This window comes from Mirounga angustirostris, unplaced genomic scaffold (genome assembly GCF_029215605.1).
Source record: "Mirounga angustirostris isolate CCGP_5_RB_7025 unplaced genomic scaffold, mMirAng1.0.hap1 SCAF_7, whole genome shotgun sequence".
Taxonomy (NCBI): domain Eukaryota; kingdom Metazoa; phylum Chordata; class Mammalia; order Carnivora; family Phocidae; genus Mirounga; species Mirounga angustirostris.
Window position 1 is genome coordinate 78,705,518 of NW_026991715.1, and position 20,848 is coordinate 78,726,365.

General features: G+C 36.1%; 1 protein-coding gene and 1 pseudogene across 1 annotated transcript in view; one reads left to right on the plus strand and one right to left on the minus strand.

Annotated features, from left to right (window-relative positions):
* The first annotated feature begins 2,276 nt into the window (after positions 1-2,276).
* On the plus strand, positions 2,277-5,002 carry LOC123835334 (glutathione S-transferase P-like; annotated as a pseudogene).
* A 4,339-nt stretch (positions 5,003-9,341) lies between these two features.
* The window catches only part of ST8SIA4 (ST8 alpha-N-acetyl-neuraminide alpha-2,8-sialyltransferase 4), a 100,808-nt gene continuing 89,301 nt past the window's right edge, over positions 9,342-20,848 (minus strand). Inside the window, exon 5 of the mRNA XM_045899237.3 lies at positions 9,342-13,735. Within this exon, the coding sequence (XP_045755193.1) occupies positions 13,453-13,735 (283 nt within the window). The 3' untranslated portion in view covers positions 9,342-13,452. The remainder of the gene's footprint in view (positions 13,736-20,848) is intronic.

Sequence of the window (20,848 nt, forward strand, 5' to 3'; positions counted from 1 at the left end):
CACATAAGTTATACAAATAGGTGGTGCAAAATTCCATATCAATTACTTCTATTGAACCATTGTTTATCCTTCAGCTCAAATCTGTGGGCTCTAAGGAGGTTCCCTAGGACCAGGTGACAGAGGGAAAATTCATGTCTAAGTCTCAGATAAGTCAGCTTCAGTAGATTCTGAAAATGTACATCTGACTATACATCTGCTCAATCCAAGTGTGGTCCTACAGGACAGTGGTAAGCGGAAACCCTCCCAGTGAGTAGAGTAGGGAGTAGTATGCTTGGTCATTTATTCTGAATCAAAGTGACATATGATTTGAGTAGTTGAATAGGGACCTAGAGAGGCAAAGATTGGAACATAGGAAAAAAAGGAAGTCTGGAGTATTACATTCAGATGGATTTGGGATAAAATTTGTAGATTATTGTTTGTCTCATATTAATGGCTGACAGAGACAAAAAGCCTTTATTACTAGGGGGACAAGATGGGCCATCCTGCTGATGAGCATCAGTTCATTTCTCAGCCAGTGTAGTGTTTGTCCAATTGGCCCATAAACAAGTTGTCCATGGTTGCTGAGATGGAACTATGCATGGGCCCAACAGTGTGGATTCCTTCTCACTAAGATAGATTAGCTATTGCCACTGCTAAATGTATAACCTATCAATGGCAGCAATCAGTGTGGGCCCTCAACATGGTTCTAACTCATGTTGAACAATTTGGAGGTATGCTGAAATGATGAAAGGTGAAATTTTTGGACCCTTTCAAATTAGACCTTTTCAACCCTGGAAGAGACAGCAATTTATAATTACCAGAATCGACATAATTCTCGATATGGATTTGCTTTCCTACATTCAGTACTTTGCCAACCTTATATCATGTTGGGTCTTAAAAAATCCCTAATTCATTAGAATGGGATCATCAGTTTCCTTAGACTAACGAGACAATTTTATGGCAAAGTAGGTGAGGCAGTGCATGAATTACCATTACCATGGAATCTACTTGTTTCACTCTACACCCTATCACCGCAAAGTGTTAACCTAATGTGATAATAGAATAACCCTTAACTGCTCAGTAAAATGACAGCTCAGAGCCAGGACACCACGCAGTTTTGGTATGCTATCTTTTAAGGTGTGTAATATCCATTAAACTAATGGCCAATATATGGTGCCGTGTCCCTAATATCTAGAATGCCAGTCCTGTAATCAAGTAATAAAAGTACCATTGGCTCTTTTTTTCATTACTTCTGTCAATTCATTTTAGAAATTTTTGTTTCTGGTATTCACAATTCAAATTCCATTAGATTATAAGTCTTGATTTCTAATGTGGGAATGTTTTGTTTTGTTTTGTTTTGTTTTGTTTTGTTTTGTTTTCCAGTGGGCACAATAAAGATCCCACTAAACTTGAAGGTAGCAATGAGCCAATAGGCAAAGAAAGGAGTTATCATACTGGCAAGAGTAATTGACACTGATCATGACAAAGAGATAGAGTTGGTGTTATATGATGGGGAAAGAGGGAACTGTATCTGGGACCCAGAAGATTCACTGGGTATCTCTTGTTGCTTCAGTGCGCAGACATAAATCAGAATGGAAAATTATAGCAATCCAGGTCCACCACGGAGAAGTCAACTAAGTGCTCAGATTCCTTGAAGATTTGGGTCACCTCTTAGACAAGAAACCCACACTAGCTGACGTGAGGGAACTCTGAGAGAGGAGATGATGAATATCATTTATGACTTGGAATGATTTACAGGTGCTAGGACTATCGTTGCCAAACTAATCCTCCTCTGTAAAGCTTACAGCTATCTGACAATTTGGAGAGTTGGTTATGGATTGGAATTAATGGAGGGCACCAGCCTACGCAAGTGGTGTGCTAGAAGGACTATATTAAATACCTTGTGCACTACTTCATTTCTTCACTGCCTCATGACTCATTCTAGTCATTGATTTAGCAAACAATATTGTGCAGACTGTGCCTAATATCAAGCATGCATTGTTTTTTGCATACTACTTGAGTATTTTTCTGGCACATGCTTTGGGTCATCTCCGGGGGCTAACTGAAAATTCACATGTGCAACCCACAAGTTCAAGGAGTTTATCACTCATGGAAAAACTCTCAGTGGAGGGTCAGGTCTGATGAGTAATTGCTTCTTCTTTACATTGCTTGGATCTGGAGATTCTTATGGTAAATTTCCTCAGATATTCCAGGTGGGGCTGAGCACTCAGTCTCCACAGAAACAGTCAATTTAAAAACATATCTTTAAATACAAAATAGAATGGACTAGGGGGCTAATGAACAACAAACGGTTATTTCTCACAGTTCTGGAAGCTGAGATGTCCAAGAATAAAGCACCAGCTGATTTGGTGTCTGCTGAGGACCTGCTTCCTGGTTCAAAGACAGCCGTCTTCTTGCCATGTCTTCATATGGTGTCGAAGGTCAGGGAGCATTCTGGGGCTCTTCCATAAGGACACTCATCCAATCATGATGGCTCCACCCTCATGACCTAATCACTTTCCAAAGTCCCCACCTCCAAAAACATCACACTGAAGATTAGGTTTCAACGTATGAATTTTGGAGGGACACAGACAGTTTATGGCACCCTGGTTCCTCACTTCTACTCCCTGGGAGCATTTGCCCAATACACTGTTTGCATTAAAACCCCTTTGAGCTGTGTTTTAAAAGGAACCTATACTATAAATATGACATGAATATGCATATTTTTTCTATGAATATATTCCTTAAATTTATTATTCCTGTGTATCTGTACATCTGCCAGTTTACAAAGCATCAGAGTAGGTAAGATCTGTAGAGGTGTAGAGATAGAAGAAGACTGAAGAGAGCCTGCCACCGCCACCGCCGCCACCGCCAGTGCTGTGGGCGCTGCAACCACGGCACCTTACAGTGTTGTCTCCTTGCCTGTTGGAGAGCGACGTGAGGCCACGAGCGTGCTGCTGGCTGACCAGGCTCAGAGCTGGAAGGAAGAGGTGGTGACCAAGGAGACCTGGCCGCAGAGCTCACTCAAGTCCTCCTGTCTACCCGGGAAGCTTCCCGAGTTCCAGGATGGAGACCTGACCCTGCACCAGTCCACTGCCATCCTGCAATACCTGGGCCAGTCCCTTGTGCTCTATGGGAAGGACCAGTGGGACGGCGCCCTGGTGGACATGCTGAATGACCCCGTGGAGGATCTCCACTGCAAATACCTCATCCTTACCTATCCAACCACAAAGCAGGCAAGGAGGGGTATATGAAGGCATGGCCAGGGCACCTGAAGCCTTTTGAGATCCTGCTGTCCCAGAACCAGGGAGGGGCAGGTCTTTATCGTAGGCAACTAGATCTCCTTCTCGGACTACACCTTGTTGAACTTGCCACTGATTCACCAGGTCCTGGCCCCCGGCTGCTTGGACTCCTTCCCCCTGCTCTCTGCCTGTGTGGCATGCCTTGGCCCCGGGCCCAAGCTCAAGTCCTTCCTGGTCTTCCCCTAGCATATGAAGCTTCCATCAACTGCAACAGGAAGCAGTGAGAGTATTGTCATTCTGTGCAGGAGGTGGGGCCTGCATGCCTTCCTTTCTCCAGGACCAATAAAATTTCCAAGCACAGAAATAAAGAAGGAGAAGAAGAAGACTGAAGAAAAATCCTCAGAAACATGTTTTAGATAAGGATATGAATCAGAAGCCAACAGAGGAAAGTGAGGGTGTGGTCATTGAATGAGAAGTAATATTAGAAAGCTCACATTCTATATCTTGGTAAGTTTGGGCAGGTAGATTTTCAAATTCTGGGACCATCCCAAAATCAAACTTTAAAGTCATGATAATTTGGAAGCATGTATCAAAGTGAGAGAAATAAGTTATTGTTAAAAGTCATTACTTAGAGGCAAGTACAAGACTTTTTTTTTTTTTTTTTTTTTTTGTAGTGTATTCCATCAAGCAGGAAACAAAGTAAATATTAACACAGAAATATTTGGAAGTGGAGGGTCTTATACAATGGGTAATTTCAATAGGTCTGCAGTTACTTGGCCTTGGTAGGTGTTTGGTTTAGGGTGGACTTCAGTTATGTTTAAACTTGTAAGTCAACAATGGTACTATACTAGTCAGGAGTGGGAGTGGAAATTATCTAATTCCCATAAGCAGGAATCGAGTATTTCAGTTTTTTAGGATAATGATTTTTCAAACCCTACTGTTCAGATTACTAATATATATATATATATATATATATATATATATATAATGAGAATGGCAGCTGGTTTCTGTTCTTTAGTTTTTTGTTAGTGAACTATTGCTTGTCTTGATTTTACCGCCAGACTATAAACCATGCTCAAAGTAGCCTGTGTCTTTGCCTCGCCCCTTTATGCTCCCTGAACTCTCAGGGCACTCTAGAAATAGAATACTTGTTACCAATGGATATGATTACTTATTTTCTTGTATGTCTCTTCCAAGTAAACCTCATGTTTAGTAGAATGCCTTGTAAGTAGTAGTACTTTATAAAAGTACTTTATAAAGTATTTTTGATTTTACATACCATCAGGATTTGGGAATACGTACATATTAAATGAATTTATAAACTCACATAAGAAAAACATACCATCAGTGTCTACAAAACTAAATAAAATTACCACATAAATGAATACCTAGTATATTGATAAAAAGGACTAAGAACTATGAATATAGACAATTATTATAACAACCCACAAGATTACAACAATGACCATACAAAAACTGAGAATCCTTATTTTTCTTTTACTAAGTCTATGTTTTACCTTTGAAGAGCTCAGCAAATAAGCACATCAAGTAAAATAAAGCCTATGTTTTTTAAAAACTTGACTTATTAGCAGAGGCTTCAGAAACATTTCTCTATATATGTACGTGGTAAATACCAAACAGTTGAGCTTGCATCTACCGTTATTGTTCTATATCTGAAAAACAAATGATCTGTTTGAACACACTGACCTTACGCCTAGTCATGGAGATTAACTCACATAGAATCCACAGCAGAACAACTCCAGTGTAGCGATCTTTCCTGGAAAACATCTGCTACCAGCTGAGTGTGTTTACATTTTGGCAGCCCTGGCAGATGTGCTCATAGATAGCCCATCTGTGTGGTGTTGGGAGGCTAGAGGTAAGGGAGCTGGTCTGGACAGACAGCGGGGAGAGAGCTTATTGTAATACATCGAGTTGTTCTAGAAAATGCAAATTAGCACCTCATAGCATTTTTTTTTTTCTTCCTGTGCTACTAATGCCTTATAGTGAACTAATTTGTTTGCATTGCCCAGAATAAGCAATAAAGTTATGTTTGGGACTGCTCTTCAACATGTAGCCATGGTCTGATTAGTACTTTAGGAAAAAAAGAATAATTAATATAAAAATTAATATTGCAAGTTTAGAGAATAAATAAATATATCAGTTTAAAATATTTTTCATATTTGAAAATATTATTAAGATAATATTTTGGTCTATGGGGAAAAACACCAAATAAATGAAGTATCACCCTTTCTACCTGAAGCTCTTGCATGTCCTCTTCTCTGCATTGCTTGTTATAGTCTGAAGTATTATTCAAAGTGTGTTGTGTGGAACATAATTTCACACTTACTAGAAGTTACATACAAAATTACTTATGTCTTTTTAAATAGCAATTTCTTTCTTTATCGTAAGATTTCTCAGATCTTTTAATAATGTTGATGTATTTTCAGAATCTCCAAGGGAGAGAGATACAGAATTCTCATTCAATGAGCATATTTTTGTGGAACATATACTGGACTAATATTCTCTTGTGTTTACTTGAGAAAGTCTACTTTGGTGATTGAGTCAGAAATCAGCAATCTGGAAGGAAAAAAGTTTAAAAAGAGAGATTTATATTGGCATTCAATTATTTCACATAATTTGTTTATTGAGATTCCAGAAATTAAGCAACTAAGTGACTGAGATATATCTCTTAAGAATGGATCAAACAATAATTTTATTCTTATATCCAAGATTTTTTTTCTTTCATGGGCTCATGCATGATGAAACTAGTTTGTAAGGGAGATCATTAAGATGCCCCATGAATTTGGAGATTAGGTTATTCCCATTCTCATAAAGGAAACTAGTAAAAGATGTTTTGTTTTTTTTTTTAAAGATTTTATTTATTTATTTGAGAGAGAGAGAATGAGAGAGAACACATGAGAGGGGATAGGGTCAGAGGGCAAAGCAGACTCCCTGCCGAGCAGGGAGCCCGATGCGGGACTCGATCCAGGGACTCCAGGATCATGACCTGAGCCGAAGGCAGTCGCTTAACCAACTGAGCCACCCAGGCGCCCAGTAAAAGATGTTTTAAAAACATATAAAATGCATGAACTTTGCCATCTGCAGAACTTCAACCTTAAGATATTTGAGTAGTTGCTAAAACAGATGAACAAAACACCCAAATTCAATCACATGTTTATATAGGAATCTCATAATTAAGAGTTTTAAATAACTGTAATGTAACAGATTTTGTAATACATAAAGTCAGATTCTAACATAAGAGTAATGAAACTTGCATAAAAAAAAATGTAGGAAGAGTTTGGAGCAAGAATCCGCAGAGCTAGGAGAGAGCCACTGACCTGGGAGGCACAAATCTTCTTGTCATTAGAGATGATTGCTCTATTTGGAGACAGGGATAGCTTATTGGATGGTCCCGAAGTCTAAGTTAATACCCATCCTGTATACTTACCTATTCTTTTGATCTGTGCTCATTAAATAATTTTTTGTTTCAATTTTTTATTTAAATTCTAGTTAGTTAACATATAGTGTAATATTGGTTTTAGGACTAGAATTCAGTGATTCATCACTTGCATATGACATCCAGTGCTCAACACAAGTGCCCTCCTCAATGCCCATCACCCACCTAGCCCATCCCCCACCCACCTCCCTCCAGTAACCCTCAGTTTGATCTCTATGGTTCAGTTTCTTTTTTTTTTTTTTACTTTTATTATGTTATGTTAATCACCATACATTACATCATTGGTTTTTGACGTAGTGTTCCATGATTCATTGTTTGCGTATAACACCCAGTGCTCCATTCAATATGTTCCCTCTTTAATACCCAATACCAGGCTCACCCATCCCCCTCCCCCAGAACCCTCAGTTTGTTTCTCAGAGTCCATAGTCTCTCATGGTTCGTCTCCCCCTCCAATTGAGATAGGAGTCCATCAAAATCCTTGAGGAGAACACAGGCAGCAACCTCTTCGACCTCAGCTGCAGCACCTTCTTCCTAGACATATCACCAAAGGCAAGGGGAGCAAGAGCAAAAATGAACTATTGGGACTTTGTCAAGATAAAAAGCTTTTGCACAGCAAAAGAAACAGTCAATAAAACCAAAAGACAACCGACAGAAGGGGAGAAGATATTTGCAAATGACATATCAGATAAAGGGCTAGTATCCAAAATCTATAAAGATCTTATCAAACGCAACACCCAAAGAACAAAGAATCCAATCAAGAAATGGGCAGAAGATATGAACAGATATTTTTCCAAAAAAGACATCCAAATGGCCAACAGACACATGAAAAAGTGCTCAACATCGCTCGGCATCAGGGAAATCCAAATCAAAACCTCAATGAGATACCAACCTCACACCAGTCAGAATGGCTAAAATTAACAAGTCAGGAAATGACAGATGTTGGCGGGGATGCGGAGAAAGGGGAACCCTCCTACACTGTTGGTGGGAATGCAAACTGGTGCAGCCACTCTGGAAAACAGTATGGAGGTTCCTCAGAAAGTTGAAAATAGAGCTACCCTACAACCCAGCAATTGCACTACTGGTTATTTACCCCAAAGATACAAATGTAGGGATCCAAAGGGCTACGTGCACCCTGATGTTTATAGCAGCAATGTCCACTATAGCCAAACTATGGAAAGAGCCATGATGTCCATCGACAGATGAATGGATAAAGAAGATGTGGTATATATATATACAATGGAATATCATGCAGCTATCAAAAGGGATGAAATCTTGCCATTTGCAATGACGTGGATGGAACTGGAGGGTATTATGCTGAGCAAAATAAGTCAATCAGAGAAACACATGTATCATATGATCTCACTGATATGAGGAATTCTTAATCGCAGGAAACAAACTGAGGGTTGCTAGAGTGGTGGGGGGTGGGAGGGATGGGGTGGCTGGGTGATAGGAGGGTATCCATTGGGGAGGATATGTGCTATGGTGAGCGCTGTGAATTGTGTAAAACTGTTGAATCACAGACCTGTACCTCTGAAACAAATAATACATTGTATGTTATGGTTCAGTTTCTTAAGATTTGTTTCCCTCTCTCTTTTTTCCCTCTTCCCATAGGTTCATCTGTTTTGTTTCTTAAATTCCACATATGAGTGGAATTGTGGTATTTGTCTTTCTCTGACTTGTTTCATTTAGCATTGTGCTCATTGAATAATAATTAGTTTGCAAACTTAGTTTTGCAGGGAACCTCTTGTCAGTTAAAAAGAGGCAGCATCAAAATGTGACGGTTGAGAAGGTAGACACAGAAGTCAGACTAGTTGGATTTAAATCCTGGTTCTTTGACTTCTGAGCTATGTCACCCTTAGCAAGGCACATAACCACTCCAGCTCATCTGTAAAACTGAGATACTGCCATATCCATTGCATAGGTTAATGCTGAGGTGTGATTTTTATCCCAAGAATCAACAGGGATTACCCATTGTATATGGGTCCTTGAAAATAAAAGGTAATTATGTAAATCCAAATAACGTCTATAGTCATTAAACATTGTTAATGGTTCACTCTTGGTTTCTAGCAAATACTTTAAAATTGCAGAATGCTAAAAGTGACCTCATGAAAACAGACATAGTAGTTTCTGGAGAAAATAGTGCAGAGTCTGAAAACGTAGATTTGGCAGTTAGAGAAAGCCATGGAAGAAGATTTAAATATGCAGGTTTTCAGAATCATCTCCTGGAATGTGAACTGCAAACAGTAGTAAGTGGACCTAACAGCAGTTGAAATCACAAGGCAAGGGGATCCACAAGAGCATGCAGTGTGCAAGGGGCCATGGACCTCTCCAGCCATGAAACTGGGTTGACCCGCAGACAGCAGTCAGTGGGAATATAAACTGGATACAAATGTAACTGCTGTAACACTCCATTTCCTCAACCACAAGCAGAATGCACCACGCCAAAAATTGTTAAAGATTTCCTGATGTTCATGGGGCTGTGGATATTGTTCATGTTTCTGTGCATACGCTGTAAAAATAAATGGTTTGCCAAACTGCCATCGGCTGGGCAGAGGGGCAGGGAAGACAAAAGCACTAGCTAAAGCTTGTTAAAAACTTTCCTCTTATATTGACGTACAAAGTGGAACCGAGGGCTTGGATGTAAGAGATAAGAGAGAACTTGAAAAAAAAAAAAAAAAAGGGAGATTTAATTTATTTTACAGTTTTACAAATGATAAAACAATAACACCCAATTGCTATACATAAACAATAGGAAACAGTGTTGAACAGAATGAACTTGACAGAATAAATCTCATCTTTCAATTCCACAAATGATATAAGAAATATTCAGTAGCAATTATCCTGTGCAGCAGCGCTATCTCTGTAAACTTTTTTCTTCCTGCTATATACATTTGAAACGCTTGTGCTTTTGCCTACACAAAGAAACAGTATTTATTAAAAGGTGCTACTTAAATGGGAGACACAGGGCCAGGGAGCCACTGAAAACTGCAATTCAAATACATTGCCAGCTTTAAAACTTTTTTTAATTTTAATTTTTTCTTCCTTTTTTTTTCTTTTTTTTAATTTTTTTAAGATTTGGCCATACTAGACCCTTATTGAAACTCTAAATATGAACAGTAGAATCCAGTTATAAAGTAGATCCCTCTTAAAGCAGGTTAGTAACTGAAGTCTCAAAAGAACTTCTTTATTCTAAAGTGTCCTTCTCTCCAGAGTGCTTAACAATACAGCCTCTGAAGATGTTAGCATGACACAAATCTAGTGTGTGTATATTACAGACTCTGTGTGGATAACACAGACACACATATATAACATTGTATATATGCATCACACATGTCTATTTGTACTATATAGGTATATCTATAGCACATGTATAATAAAATATCTATTTCTAGGTGGGCTTTATTTGGATTTTTTTTCATCAGATATGAACAATAACCCTCTTTCACTTAATTTTTAAAACATTGGTGTATTGATAAGGTCTAATGGGGAAACTTTCAAACTTGTAGAGGTAACAACTAACTATACATAACTCTTCCTATATCTCTTCCACAATTATAGATACTCCCAACAATAAGCACATGAAAACAACTCTTATGAACCAAATACCACATTGTGTGCATTATGACTAACTGGCTCAATTAGAAATAAATTACTTTGTTCACCCTTTTCCTGTGTAGAAGCTTAATAACTAGTTGGTATGTACACTACCCATAGCATTACTTAAATAAATTGCTTATGTAAGCATATATGCAGAAATTCCCATTAGCAATTGATATACATTTCATATGATATACAATACATAAAGACATTTGAATGCCCAGCACCTTCTTTCAGACAGAAAAACTTCCACAGTAATTTCATCAGTCCTGTGGGCTGAATCACTAGATTTGCCCAGAAAATCTGTTACTGATTCTTTTTTTTTATTCCAGCAACTTAATATTAAATATAGAACAGGCTGGGTAATAATGATGAAAATGTTTCCATGGCCTATTCATGTCAACAGCACAGTAACAACCACATTCTCTAAAAGAATATTCCACAATCAGCTGCCTGAGCATTGCCAGGTACAGGGGTAAATCGTGAAAAAGAAACAAAAAATTAAAGCTGTGAACATATGACACGTCTCAAAAGAAAAAAATTCAAAAAAAAAAAAAAAAAGAAAAAAATTCAGATGTTTCAAGGATGTATTTATAATTTGATTTTATCATGATCCCTTTTGGTCCCTTATTGGTTAAATGGAATTATTCTTCTTATTCTTGCTATTAGCCTTCAATGATCTCCTTGCCTTATCCCTGTAAGGCCACAGTAGCTTTATGAAGGTGGTGGGGTGGATGGAAAGGTATACAATAGGGAATAAAATGGTCTAGGACAGTTTGTTTTCTTTGAACACTAGATGCCTTTAATTGAATTCATTCTTGAGTACTGAAAGTTCCCTGAGATGAACAAAAGTAGTCTCAGTCGATACTGAAGCCCTTTTCATATGCTGAACATTTTCAGAACTGGGCCATTTATTTAGAGAACACAAAGTATAGGGTAACAAAGCAACATGAAGCTAAAAAGGCACTACTCAATGCATTTATGAGATAAACATTAATGCACTAAACAGTGAGTGTCTGGGATGCTTTTGCTGTGGCCTTAAAATTGTTTAAACACACTTGATGATGCAGTAAAAATGGCAAGGTTCCTTGCTGCTGCTTTTTAAGACATAATTTGAATGAGTTCTGAGATGGATTTTACTTATCAGAATTTACTTGTAACTTCAAATTTTCTATTGAATTCAAATTAAAGGCTATTCAAACAACTTACCCACAAATAGTAAAAATTAAGTTTCTATAAATCACCTCCTTTGGATTTGTTATGTAAATCAGACTTTTCAACTTTACATTCAAAATACGTGCCTAATTCTTTTAAGATTTCCAATAGATAAGAGGTTAATGATAAAAGTGCATCATGTTCTGTTCATTTTTAGCTCTGCATCTCCTTTATGCATTCTATTTTGTTTTCTTAGAGACACATGAATTCTAAAATATAGTATTCTGAAACCCAAGGTTCTCTTATATTTTAAACATAATACCACATATTATTAATATATTAAGAACTGTCCTACTGTGAACATCCTTTTTTATGATAACTTATATATGTGTGTGTGTGTGTGTGTGTGTATATATATCCCCGCTATTTATTCTTTTTTTTTTCAGACTGTCTTCCCTAAGAAACAAAACATACATATTCCCCACACTATTTCTTCTTTCCTCAGACTGTCTTCCCTAAGAAACAAGAAGTCAGCCAAGTGCTTCAGGCCAAGAGTAGAAGTGGGAACAGAGTACTTCTGCTTTCTAAACAATGTACCATTAGGATTACCTACCAGTGTAGTATAAGTTAACAGAAAACTGGCCTATTGGTCAATTCTATCCCATGTTACAACTTTTTGAATCACTTTCTTGATAATTTCATGTGCTTCTTTGAAAACACATTAAGGTGATAATGTGAATAAATTTAACCACAGAAAAAATATTGGTCAATTTAATTCACTTGACGTGCAAATACTGACCCACAGTTTCATTATTAAATCTCTTAAAATCAATCATCTATTATGGAGAAAACAATCTATTAATCACGTTATTTCTGCACTTAGAAAATTTAACAGTGACATAAAGAGAATGCCAATCTTTCCATTTGAAGTATAAGGGGAATATCAAAGAACTGGAAGTCTCATTTCAGCCCCATCAGTCTAACATTTATTCTAAAGGGCAAAATGCTTCCACGAAATTATTATGAAATGTAAAAGCTATGGAAGTCTTCCTTCAAATAAAAATAAAGTTTGAGTTTGCAAACTTTAATATCTCTAAAGACAACTTCCATATTAGTAGCATAATATATTAATATATTATTTTCATGAAAGGAGAATGGTTTGTTGTGTAGAAACATCAGCACAATCTTTGGTACCAAACGTACTTGTTTTTTTCCGCTAATTTTACCATCTCAGATGACATAGAACATCTTTCCTTTAGAATGGCTCAAGATTACTGAGTGGTACAGTTTAGCTGGTACCTTTTCCACCCCTGGAAAAAATCTGGAGGTTTAGAGTTGTGCAAAATAAAACTCTTTGACAAAGTCGTCCTGTGATTGCTCTTTAAAAATATAAGAAGTTTAAAAATGATTCCTTGAAGGTTATTTATCTCATTCATTTTTATCTCAGAAAGGATTTCTAAGCACCCAATACCCAAACCAAAAGAGATTCCAGAAGACAAAAACAAAAACAAAAACAAAAGTTCATGATCAGACTCAGAGTCCTGACTGAAGGCATTTACTTGAGTTGTTTCATCTTATGGATTTCACTGCTCACTCTTTCCATCTCGGTTTCTGCTGACAAGGATGGTTTAATCCCCAGGGCTGAGTTGTGTTCCTGGGTGACTCTTCTAATGTGCTTGGCATTGCCGTGGCAGCCCAACAGTGATGAACATATTTGCCTCATTAACTAATGACAAGTGCATTGTTGGATCTTGTAAACACTACTGATTATACATTCAAACCGTGTTCTTAGTGGAAGTGGCACTTACTAGGACCCTTGAAGTCAAAATATGTGTTTTTTAGAGCACTTTGCAGGTATTTCATCAGCTGGTAGTGGATTTCTCATAAGTGTCCTTTATCACCTTGCCGATACTTGGTGGATGCTGAAACTCAGTCTTGTTTTGGATCCCATTTTCAAATCTTAGGAAGCATCTTCAGAAAAGAAGTGCATATTCAGTTTGTTTGTGTGTTTTCAAATGTGCTTTATTGCTTTACACACTTTCCTGTTGTTAGTTTCAGAGCTCCTCTATTATGTAGCACATTCAACGTTTTGAATTCTAATGGCATTCTGTGGGGACTGGCGTTGGAAAAATACCTATATTTTAAGTCATCGTAGTAATGATATTTGACAGCTTTTCCATTCAAATCCTTAGGGAATGGCCAGAATCCATACAGGTGAATCTCATCACAGAATCTTGTGGCAAGTGTATACATGAGGAGACCTGTGCTGGGTCTTTTGATGGGAACTTTGTTTGTCAGCCAGTAACTGGAAAAGAAAAAAGCACACAGAAGAGAAGAATTTAAGAAACATACAACACACCCTACAGTAAAGTATATACTATGTGGAATCAAAGTAAATTAAATTTGAAAAGTATTGTTATGAATAACATTCAAAAGATTGTTGAAGAAATAACATATTTCTCAAGCACTTAGAAAAATTAACATATTTATTTTATTTTTCCTTATCCTTTATTTTTTTGCTTATTTTTGAGGTCATACAAATAGTCAGGGGACCTAGAAAGTGTGTAAATATTACTGTGGACTATCGTATTCAAAATGAATTAGCAGCAAACATTTATAATAATATACAGAATAGAATCTTCTCAGAAAGTGTTAAATATGACTGTAAACGACACAGTAATTCGGCAAAGATTAGGTAATTCTCCTAGAAAAAGAGATTTTAAAACTTTGCCCATAGGTTTTTCAAAATCTCTGATATTTCAATTAAAAATCCAAACAAATGCTTTGCTTGCCTTATACTAACTGACTTAATTTCAATTGTCCAAACCCCATTTTACAAAAGCTAATTAAAAATATTGCCTCAACCCACAGAAAAACAGCATAAAACAAATAACATATAAACAATTCACCATTTATTCAGTTTAACATTTTGTTACATAGGTAAAATAAATTAATGCTGATCAGTATTTTATACTATTCATTTCAAAGGCAATAAAATACTCCAAAATGTTCAGATCCATCATTATTGCTAAACTTTGTTCACCTGAAAAGCATGCAAACTCACAAGTTAATCATCACCCCTGGCGAGGAAGGGGGTTTCCAATACTTCATGGCATACTCATTATCTTATATGGAAACAGCTAAAAGAGGAAGGGCATAGATTTTCTTTAACTTTCAAAGTTGTCCAATTACAAATAGAATAAAGTTAATATATATATTTTTTTTAATTTTTGTTTTTACTCTTATCTCTTATTTGGGGAAATACATACTCTGCCCGCCATTCAAATGTAAAGTGGAAGATTCTATTAGATTCTGGTCATTTCTGTATTTACATATTTGCCTTAGATTTTATACAATATTCTTTCCTTTGTCTTTTTTTTTAAGATTTTATTTATTTATTTGACAGAGAGAGACAGTGAGAGAGAGAGAACACAAGCAGGGGGAGTGGGAGAGGGTGAAGCAGGCTTCCTGCTGAGCATGGAACCTGATGCAGGGCTCGATCCCAGAACCCTGGGATCATGATGTGAGCCGAAGGCAGATGCTTAACGACTGAGCCACCCAGGCACCCCTCCTTTGTCTTCTTTTTTAAATAATTTATGAAGCTTTCCAGGGGACACCAAATACACCTAGACTATTGAATGTTGACCAAGAAATACTGGACTTTGAAACATTCCTATATTCAAATAGGGAAAATACACTTATCCACCATCATTCCTCTTTCTTTCCCCCCTTCTTTTCTCCCCCCTCCTTTGAACAGGGATTGACTTTTTACATTTTTTAATTCTCTAGTTGGTTGAAGGTCTCGTGCTGAATGTTTTGAGCAATATGAAATGCACTGTAGCTCTTTTGTTATCAAAAGTGTTTTAAGGAAGCCTGTTTTCAATAAAGAAGATTCATAAGGAATTTTCAGAGATTATTATTTAAGAAATTTTATCAACATAAAGATAGCTAATGAACAAAAACCATAGCACGTGCATTCTTAGCATCATGAAGAAACCATAGATATTGGTTTTGTGCAAGGAGCTTACAATACAGTTTGAAGGTTTTGAAGAGACTGTGATACAGCTGAAAGCTCTTTCAGCTTTGAGAAAGCGGATGTTCAAACACAAAATGATTATTATTGGAAAATTTTGTGAATGTGATCTGTATGTGGTTACAAATGTCAGTCGATGAAGTTGGTTAGTTAAAAAAAAAACGCATGTTATTTATAAATTTTTAAAGCGGCTGAGGCCAAGTTCAAACTCAAAAAATGATTAGTTCTATCGGGGAACGTCAATGATCGGGAATAGTCTGGCAATAAAAAGGTCGTGCTGAATTACCTTATTCCTGAAGTGAGAAAAGAAAATAACTGTCAGGAAATAATATAATGCTATATTATTTGTAGGGGACTCCAAGGTCACATTTATATGTGAATTCAAGAACACATTATAAATAAACACTTAACATGTTCTGGAGAGATTTCCTGGATAGCCACTCAACGATGATCAATCGTAGACAAAATACCAAAGCAACTTTTATACGTAATACAAATAAGTAGTTATAATATTAGAAAAAAAACGCCAAAGACAAAATTATTGGCCTAAATATTTTAAAATAGTGTCAGAGATATACAGGCACTCAACATTTTTTGATCCAGGGCACCACATGCTATACCACAAGCAGAAAATGAGTGACGGCGTCTTCTTACCCTCAAGACTCTGACATCTTAAAAGCAGAGCAGGTAAATGAGCATAATGGAGACATCAGCACATCCAGAAGAAAACAAGAGAAAAATGTAATTCCTGGGACAATTCTCAAGTATGTGATGTGATTTCAGTGAGGATTTTATAGAGGAAATAATTTTGTGACTTTTGGAATAGGGAAGATATACCTGGGATATTAATTAATTGATATTAAGAAAAATTGTGTTTTGAAAACTAAACTCAGATCGCAAATCATCCTACTTGAAAATAATGGGTAGAGAGGCTTTAGAAACTTGTTACTTTAATCTATGCAGTTCAAACACTGGTGCTAATAAATGTTGCTTTAGAAATCCTAAAGCTTTCTGATGTTTGGCTTGTAACAATTTGACTAATTTCAAAGAAAAAAATGAACTACCCATTTTCAGGACATTTCTGGAGAAAAAGCACAAAATAAATGCCGTTTTAGCAAACAGATCTTAATAAATGGTATCAACATGTAACTGATAAATTGAAACGAAACCTTAAAGCAGGTTGGGAACTAAGGCCACAGCTAATAACATTCTGTGAAATTAAAAAGACACAGGAACTGATCCGAATATAGTCAGTAAGAATTCCCTATGTGCTTATTATAAATCTAATGTCGGGCTTGAAATTGTATAGGCCAACATAAATTGCCGATATTCAGTATTTGCCCAGAAACACGTTCCATATGTGAAAAGGACAAAAATGGATATTCTTTTTAAATTCTATTAGCACAGTCAGTTAGATAGTATCTGCCAACTTTACAAGCCAAAATCCAGAGAACAATTTTAAAATCCATATCTGGAAGTATCTACTTATGTACAAGCTGACATTTAAAAACCACAAATTTCTTGTGAAGAGTTAATCAAAAATAGAATGTTAACTGAAGTTTTTAACCCTAAATAGGAAAACATAGAATTGAAAATAATACATATATAAAATAATGAACTACTTATATTCTAATTCAGTATAAGCTGTTCTAATTTTTATCTCAAATTCATTTCTGTTGTAGTTTAAAATTGGCAATGTTTTCAATTCAGCAAATAATCTGGTTTCCATGTATGTATTTCTTTTTATAGAAATTGATTTTTTTAATCATAAAATCAATGCGGGCTCCCTGTAGAAAATTTGAAGAAAAAAGAAATGAATGAGGAAGAAAAATATTACTTATAATCCAACTACATAGGGATAATTACTGTTATAATGTGCAGCATCCTCTTGTTTCCCTAGCTGTTTTGGATCTTAATATATATTATATTATATATTATATTGATACATATTATATATATTAATATATAATATATAATAAAATATACATATTATATAATGATTATATGTATTATAATCATTCATACAGAGAGTGTTTTTCACCAGCTAGGCTAAGTTTTATTTCAGATACTATTAATTCCCTCCCTCCCTTTCTTTCTGCTTCAGTGTTGTAATACTCTGCCTTGTTGTGTGAAACAAACTCACCCTGGATTTTAAGTGTAAATTGAACATTTCTAACTTTTTATAGATGCAATAGCCTCCATAGGTCTCAATCCTTCCCAGCATGGAAGCTCTGTTCATGCCAAGCAAGTGTCTTACCTCCCTTTCCTCCAAAATATCCATCCCATTTCTTATTTCAAACCAACTTAACACTTGCAATGTCTACCCACCAAATCAATGTCACTCCTTGGGAAAGCTACTTCACTTCCTTGGACCTCAGTTAGTAATATTTAACCTGTAAGGTTGTTATGATAATGCAAAACAGATAGTAAGTATGAAGGTCATTGCACAAGCTTGACACGTGGTAAGTAATATTAATTGAATTTTAACCTATCCCACAACAACCCATTCCTCAGTCCCACTCACACATCCTACTTCTCTCCTGGTGCCTTGCATAACTGCATATTGCCTGGAGAATTGTGGTCATGTCATTTAACCTCAAAGGGCATGTTTCTTTAGTTGAGAAACAAAAACATTTAATTGTATGGCTTTCAGGTTTCCTCTATCTATAAGATTCTATGGCTGTTGCAAATCTTCTCTCTCCATGAAACTGCACACTGCTTGAAATTGTGTGAAACACTCTTGGTTCTTCTCTGCTACCCCCTCCTCATTCTGTTCTCTTCAACTTTTTTTCAGGTTTTAGTACACTGAAAAGCAAAGAAAGTACTCAATATAGTAGTTTTGGTATTAAAGCCCACAATAGCTTAGATTTTATCTCATAATCAAATTAGGTAATAATCACCTGGTAAGCCAAAATATATTCTTTCAAGCAACGGACATTTTCAAAATAAAAGAAAACACTTATCTTCAACAGCATTCAGCATTTGATATACTCACACTCAACAGTTTGGCAAAAAAGGAACATTAATTTGCATTTATATTTAACCAAAGAAGTGTACAAATTTAGAAGTAGTATTTTTTCCTCTTAAGATACTATTCTTCTAAAAATCAAACATGAAAATTTCTAGAAGAATATAAAATATAATATAAAATATTCTAGAATATGGAATTCCACTGTGCCAGTTTTAATATATTATTTGCAAAGTTTCCATTTATGAACCCAGCAACTCTTTTCTCAGGAATGTGATATGAAGTACATAGCATAAGGTGCCTGTGCATACTATTTCTCCTCTCTTATTTATCTTCCCACAACTGAGCTTTGTCCTTGTCCTGCAGGAAGATTCTGTTAAGGGTAAGTAATATGGCTTCTGGGTCTGAAATGTCTACAGAAATTTGAGATATTATAAAAGAATTAGCTTTCCATAATTCATCTTTGCAGAAGATGGGTTCATCTCCCCAATTCCATACTCCATGCCGCAAAACTAATTTTTAATAATACCTGAATATTATACACAAGTGTTTGGATATTCTGTCCTCCATATTTGTTAATACGTTGATTCATTCTTAGAAAAAGGACATGTGAATAAGCTGTATAATATAAAACTTAAAGCAGTCATCCCAGGGCATATTGAAATGGAATAGCTCTGCTGTTTTGTTTTCAACTGTTCACACAATCCTTCCATTGTATTCCCAGTCTATGGTATGTTCCATCACATGAATCTACTTTTGAAAGTGCAGAAAACTTAATTTTGTTTCAAAACTGTTTTGGTAACTAATGAAGTATTATATGTTGGCTAATTGAATTTAAATTTAAAAAATTAAGATGAATGAAAATATCCAAAGACAACAATAAAGTGTGGCTATATGGAAAAAAAAATTTTTAAAATACATAAATTTGTTTTGGTAAAGTTTATAATAACTCTTATCAAGATTATGAAATAGCTTGTCTTTCTATAACAGTAGGTTGGTGATAATTTCTTTAAAAACAGAAAAAGAACTTCCAGTACTGTACTCACAGAGAATAATTCAGTCCACCATGAATTAATCCTTATAGTATCCCATTAAAGCAAAAAGCGATGCATCTTAGATCTCCCTCTCATGTGAAGAAACAAAGGGATAGAGAGGCATATTTCATGTTCTTTGGCAAGCTAGGAGTAAACCCAGGAGTAAAAACGTAAGCAATGTCATACAAGGTAGCAATGATAATACTAATTTATTGAGTGTTTATAAAGGACGAGAGACCCTGTTAAGAGCTCTACCTATGTTGTTTTTCTCACATAATCCTCATCACAAACCCTAGAAAGGATGCTAGTTCACAGATGGGGACACCGAGGCTTGGGCAGGTTAAATAAGCAGTTTAAGGTCATGGAGACTGTAGGTGACAGGGCCAGGTTTCAAGCCCACACCTAGATGGCTATGATGATTTCAATTTTAACTAAAAAGGAATGGGATTGTTTAACTTCTCAAGAGAATTCAGCTTGGAATAGTAATTTCCTGGGTACATTTTCAACATAGGGTTCATATGGGAAAAAAAAATAGTTCTGGATGGTCTTCTGGCAATTAACAGTCTGGTGTCAGTGGTGATGTGTTTTACACATGGAGCTTTTTGGTCTTTTTTATTTCTTTCAAAGGTAAATAAGAGCTGACCCACTTTTCCCATGAACACTCTCAAAAGTATTCCAAATCAGATGATTCTGTAGTTTCAGTACATAACTTAACCACATTGCAAATGTCAAAGGCAGTGACATTGTATCAAAGGGTAGGGATTTCCATGCAGAGATAAATAAGTTTATTAAGGTATCTGTAAGTGTTATTAAAATGAAAGCAGGGATTGTAACCTCAAGGGGTCAATTTGTCAATATGTTTTCTAGGTGTCCTTTGCGTGCAGAGCTCTATATGATTATATTGACCTTCAAAAGCCTGATTCGTCAGAGGCATAGAGTTCTCATGGCATGGAGAAGGGAGTAGGAATACTAAGTTAGGGCCCCAAATCTCTATATTCTCTCTGTGTTATGTCCACTACAGGAATCAGGCTCTGACCTTAACTCTGAATCTCAGCCTTCTTTTTATCTAGCCAGATACATAGCCTGGTTGAGCATAGATAGTATTACAAAACTCAAGATCTATGTTGGTTTTGCCAAGTGTCTGGTATTTTATTAGTGGAACATATAACTCTTGTTATTGTGGTATTAGTAATTCTATTTCGTATTCACAGTTTTAAAGTCTTTTCACATGCTCCTCATAAAATTCTGTTATAGATGCTGTGGTATATATTATCATTTCTACTTCACAGTAGATCCAGTGAAAAGTTCAAGACTTGTCTGAGTTTTCTCAGCCAATGTGCTGTACGCTGTTTGGTAACTGTTTAACAGCAAACACTAATTAGG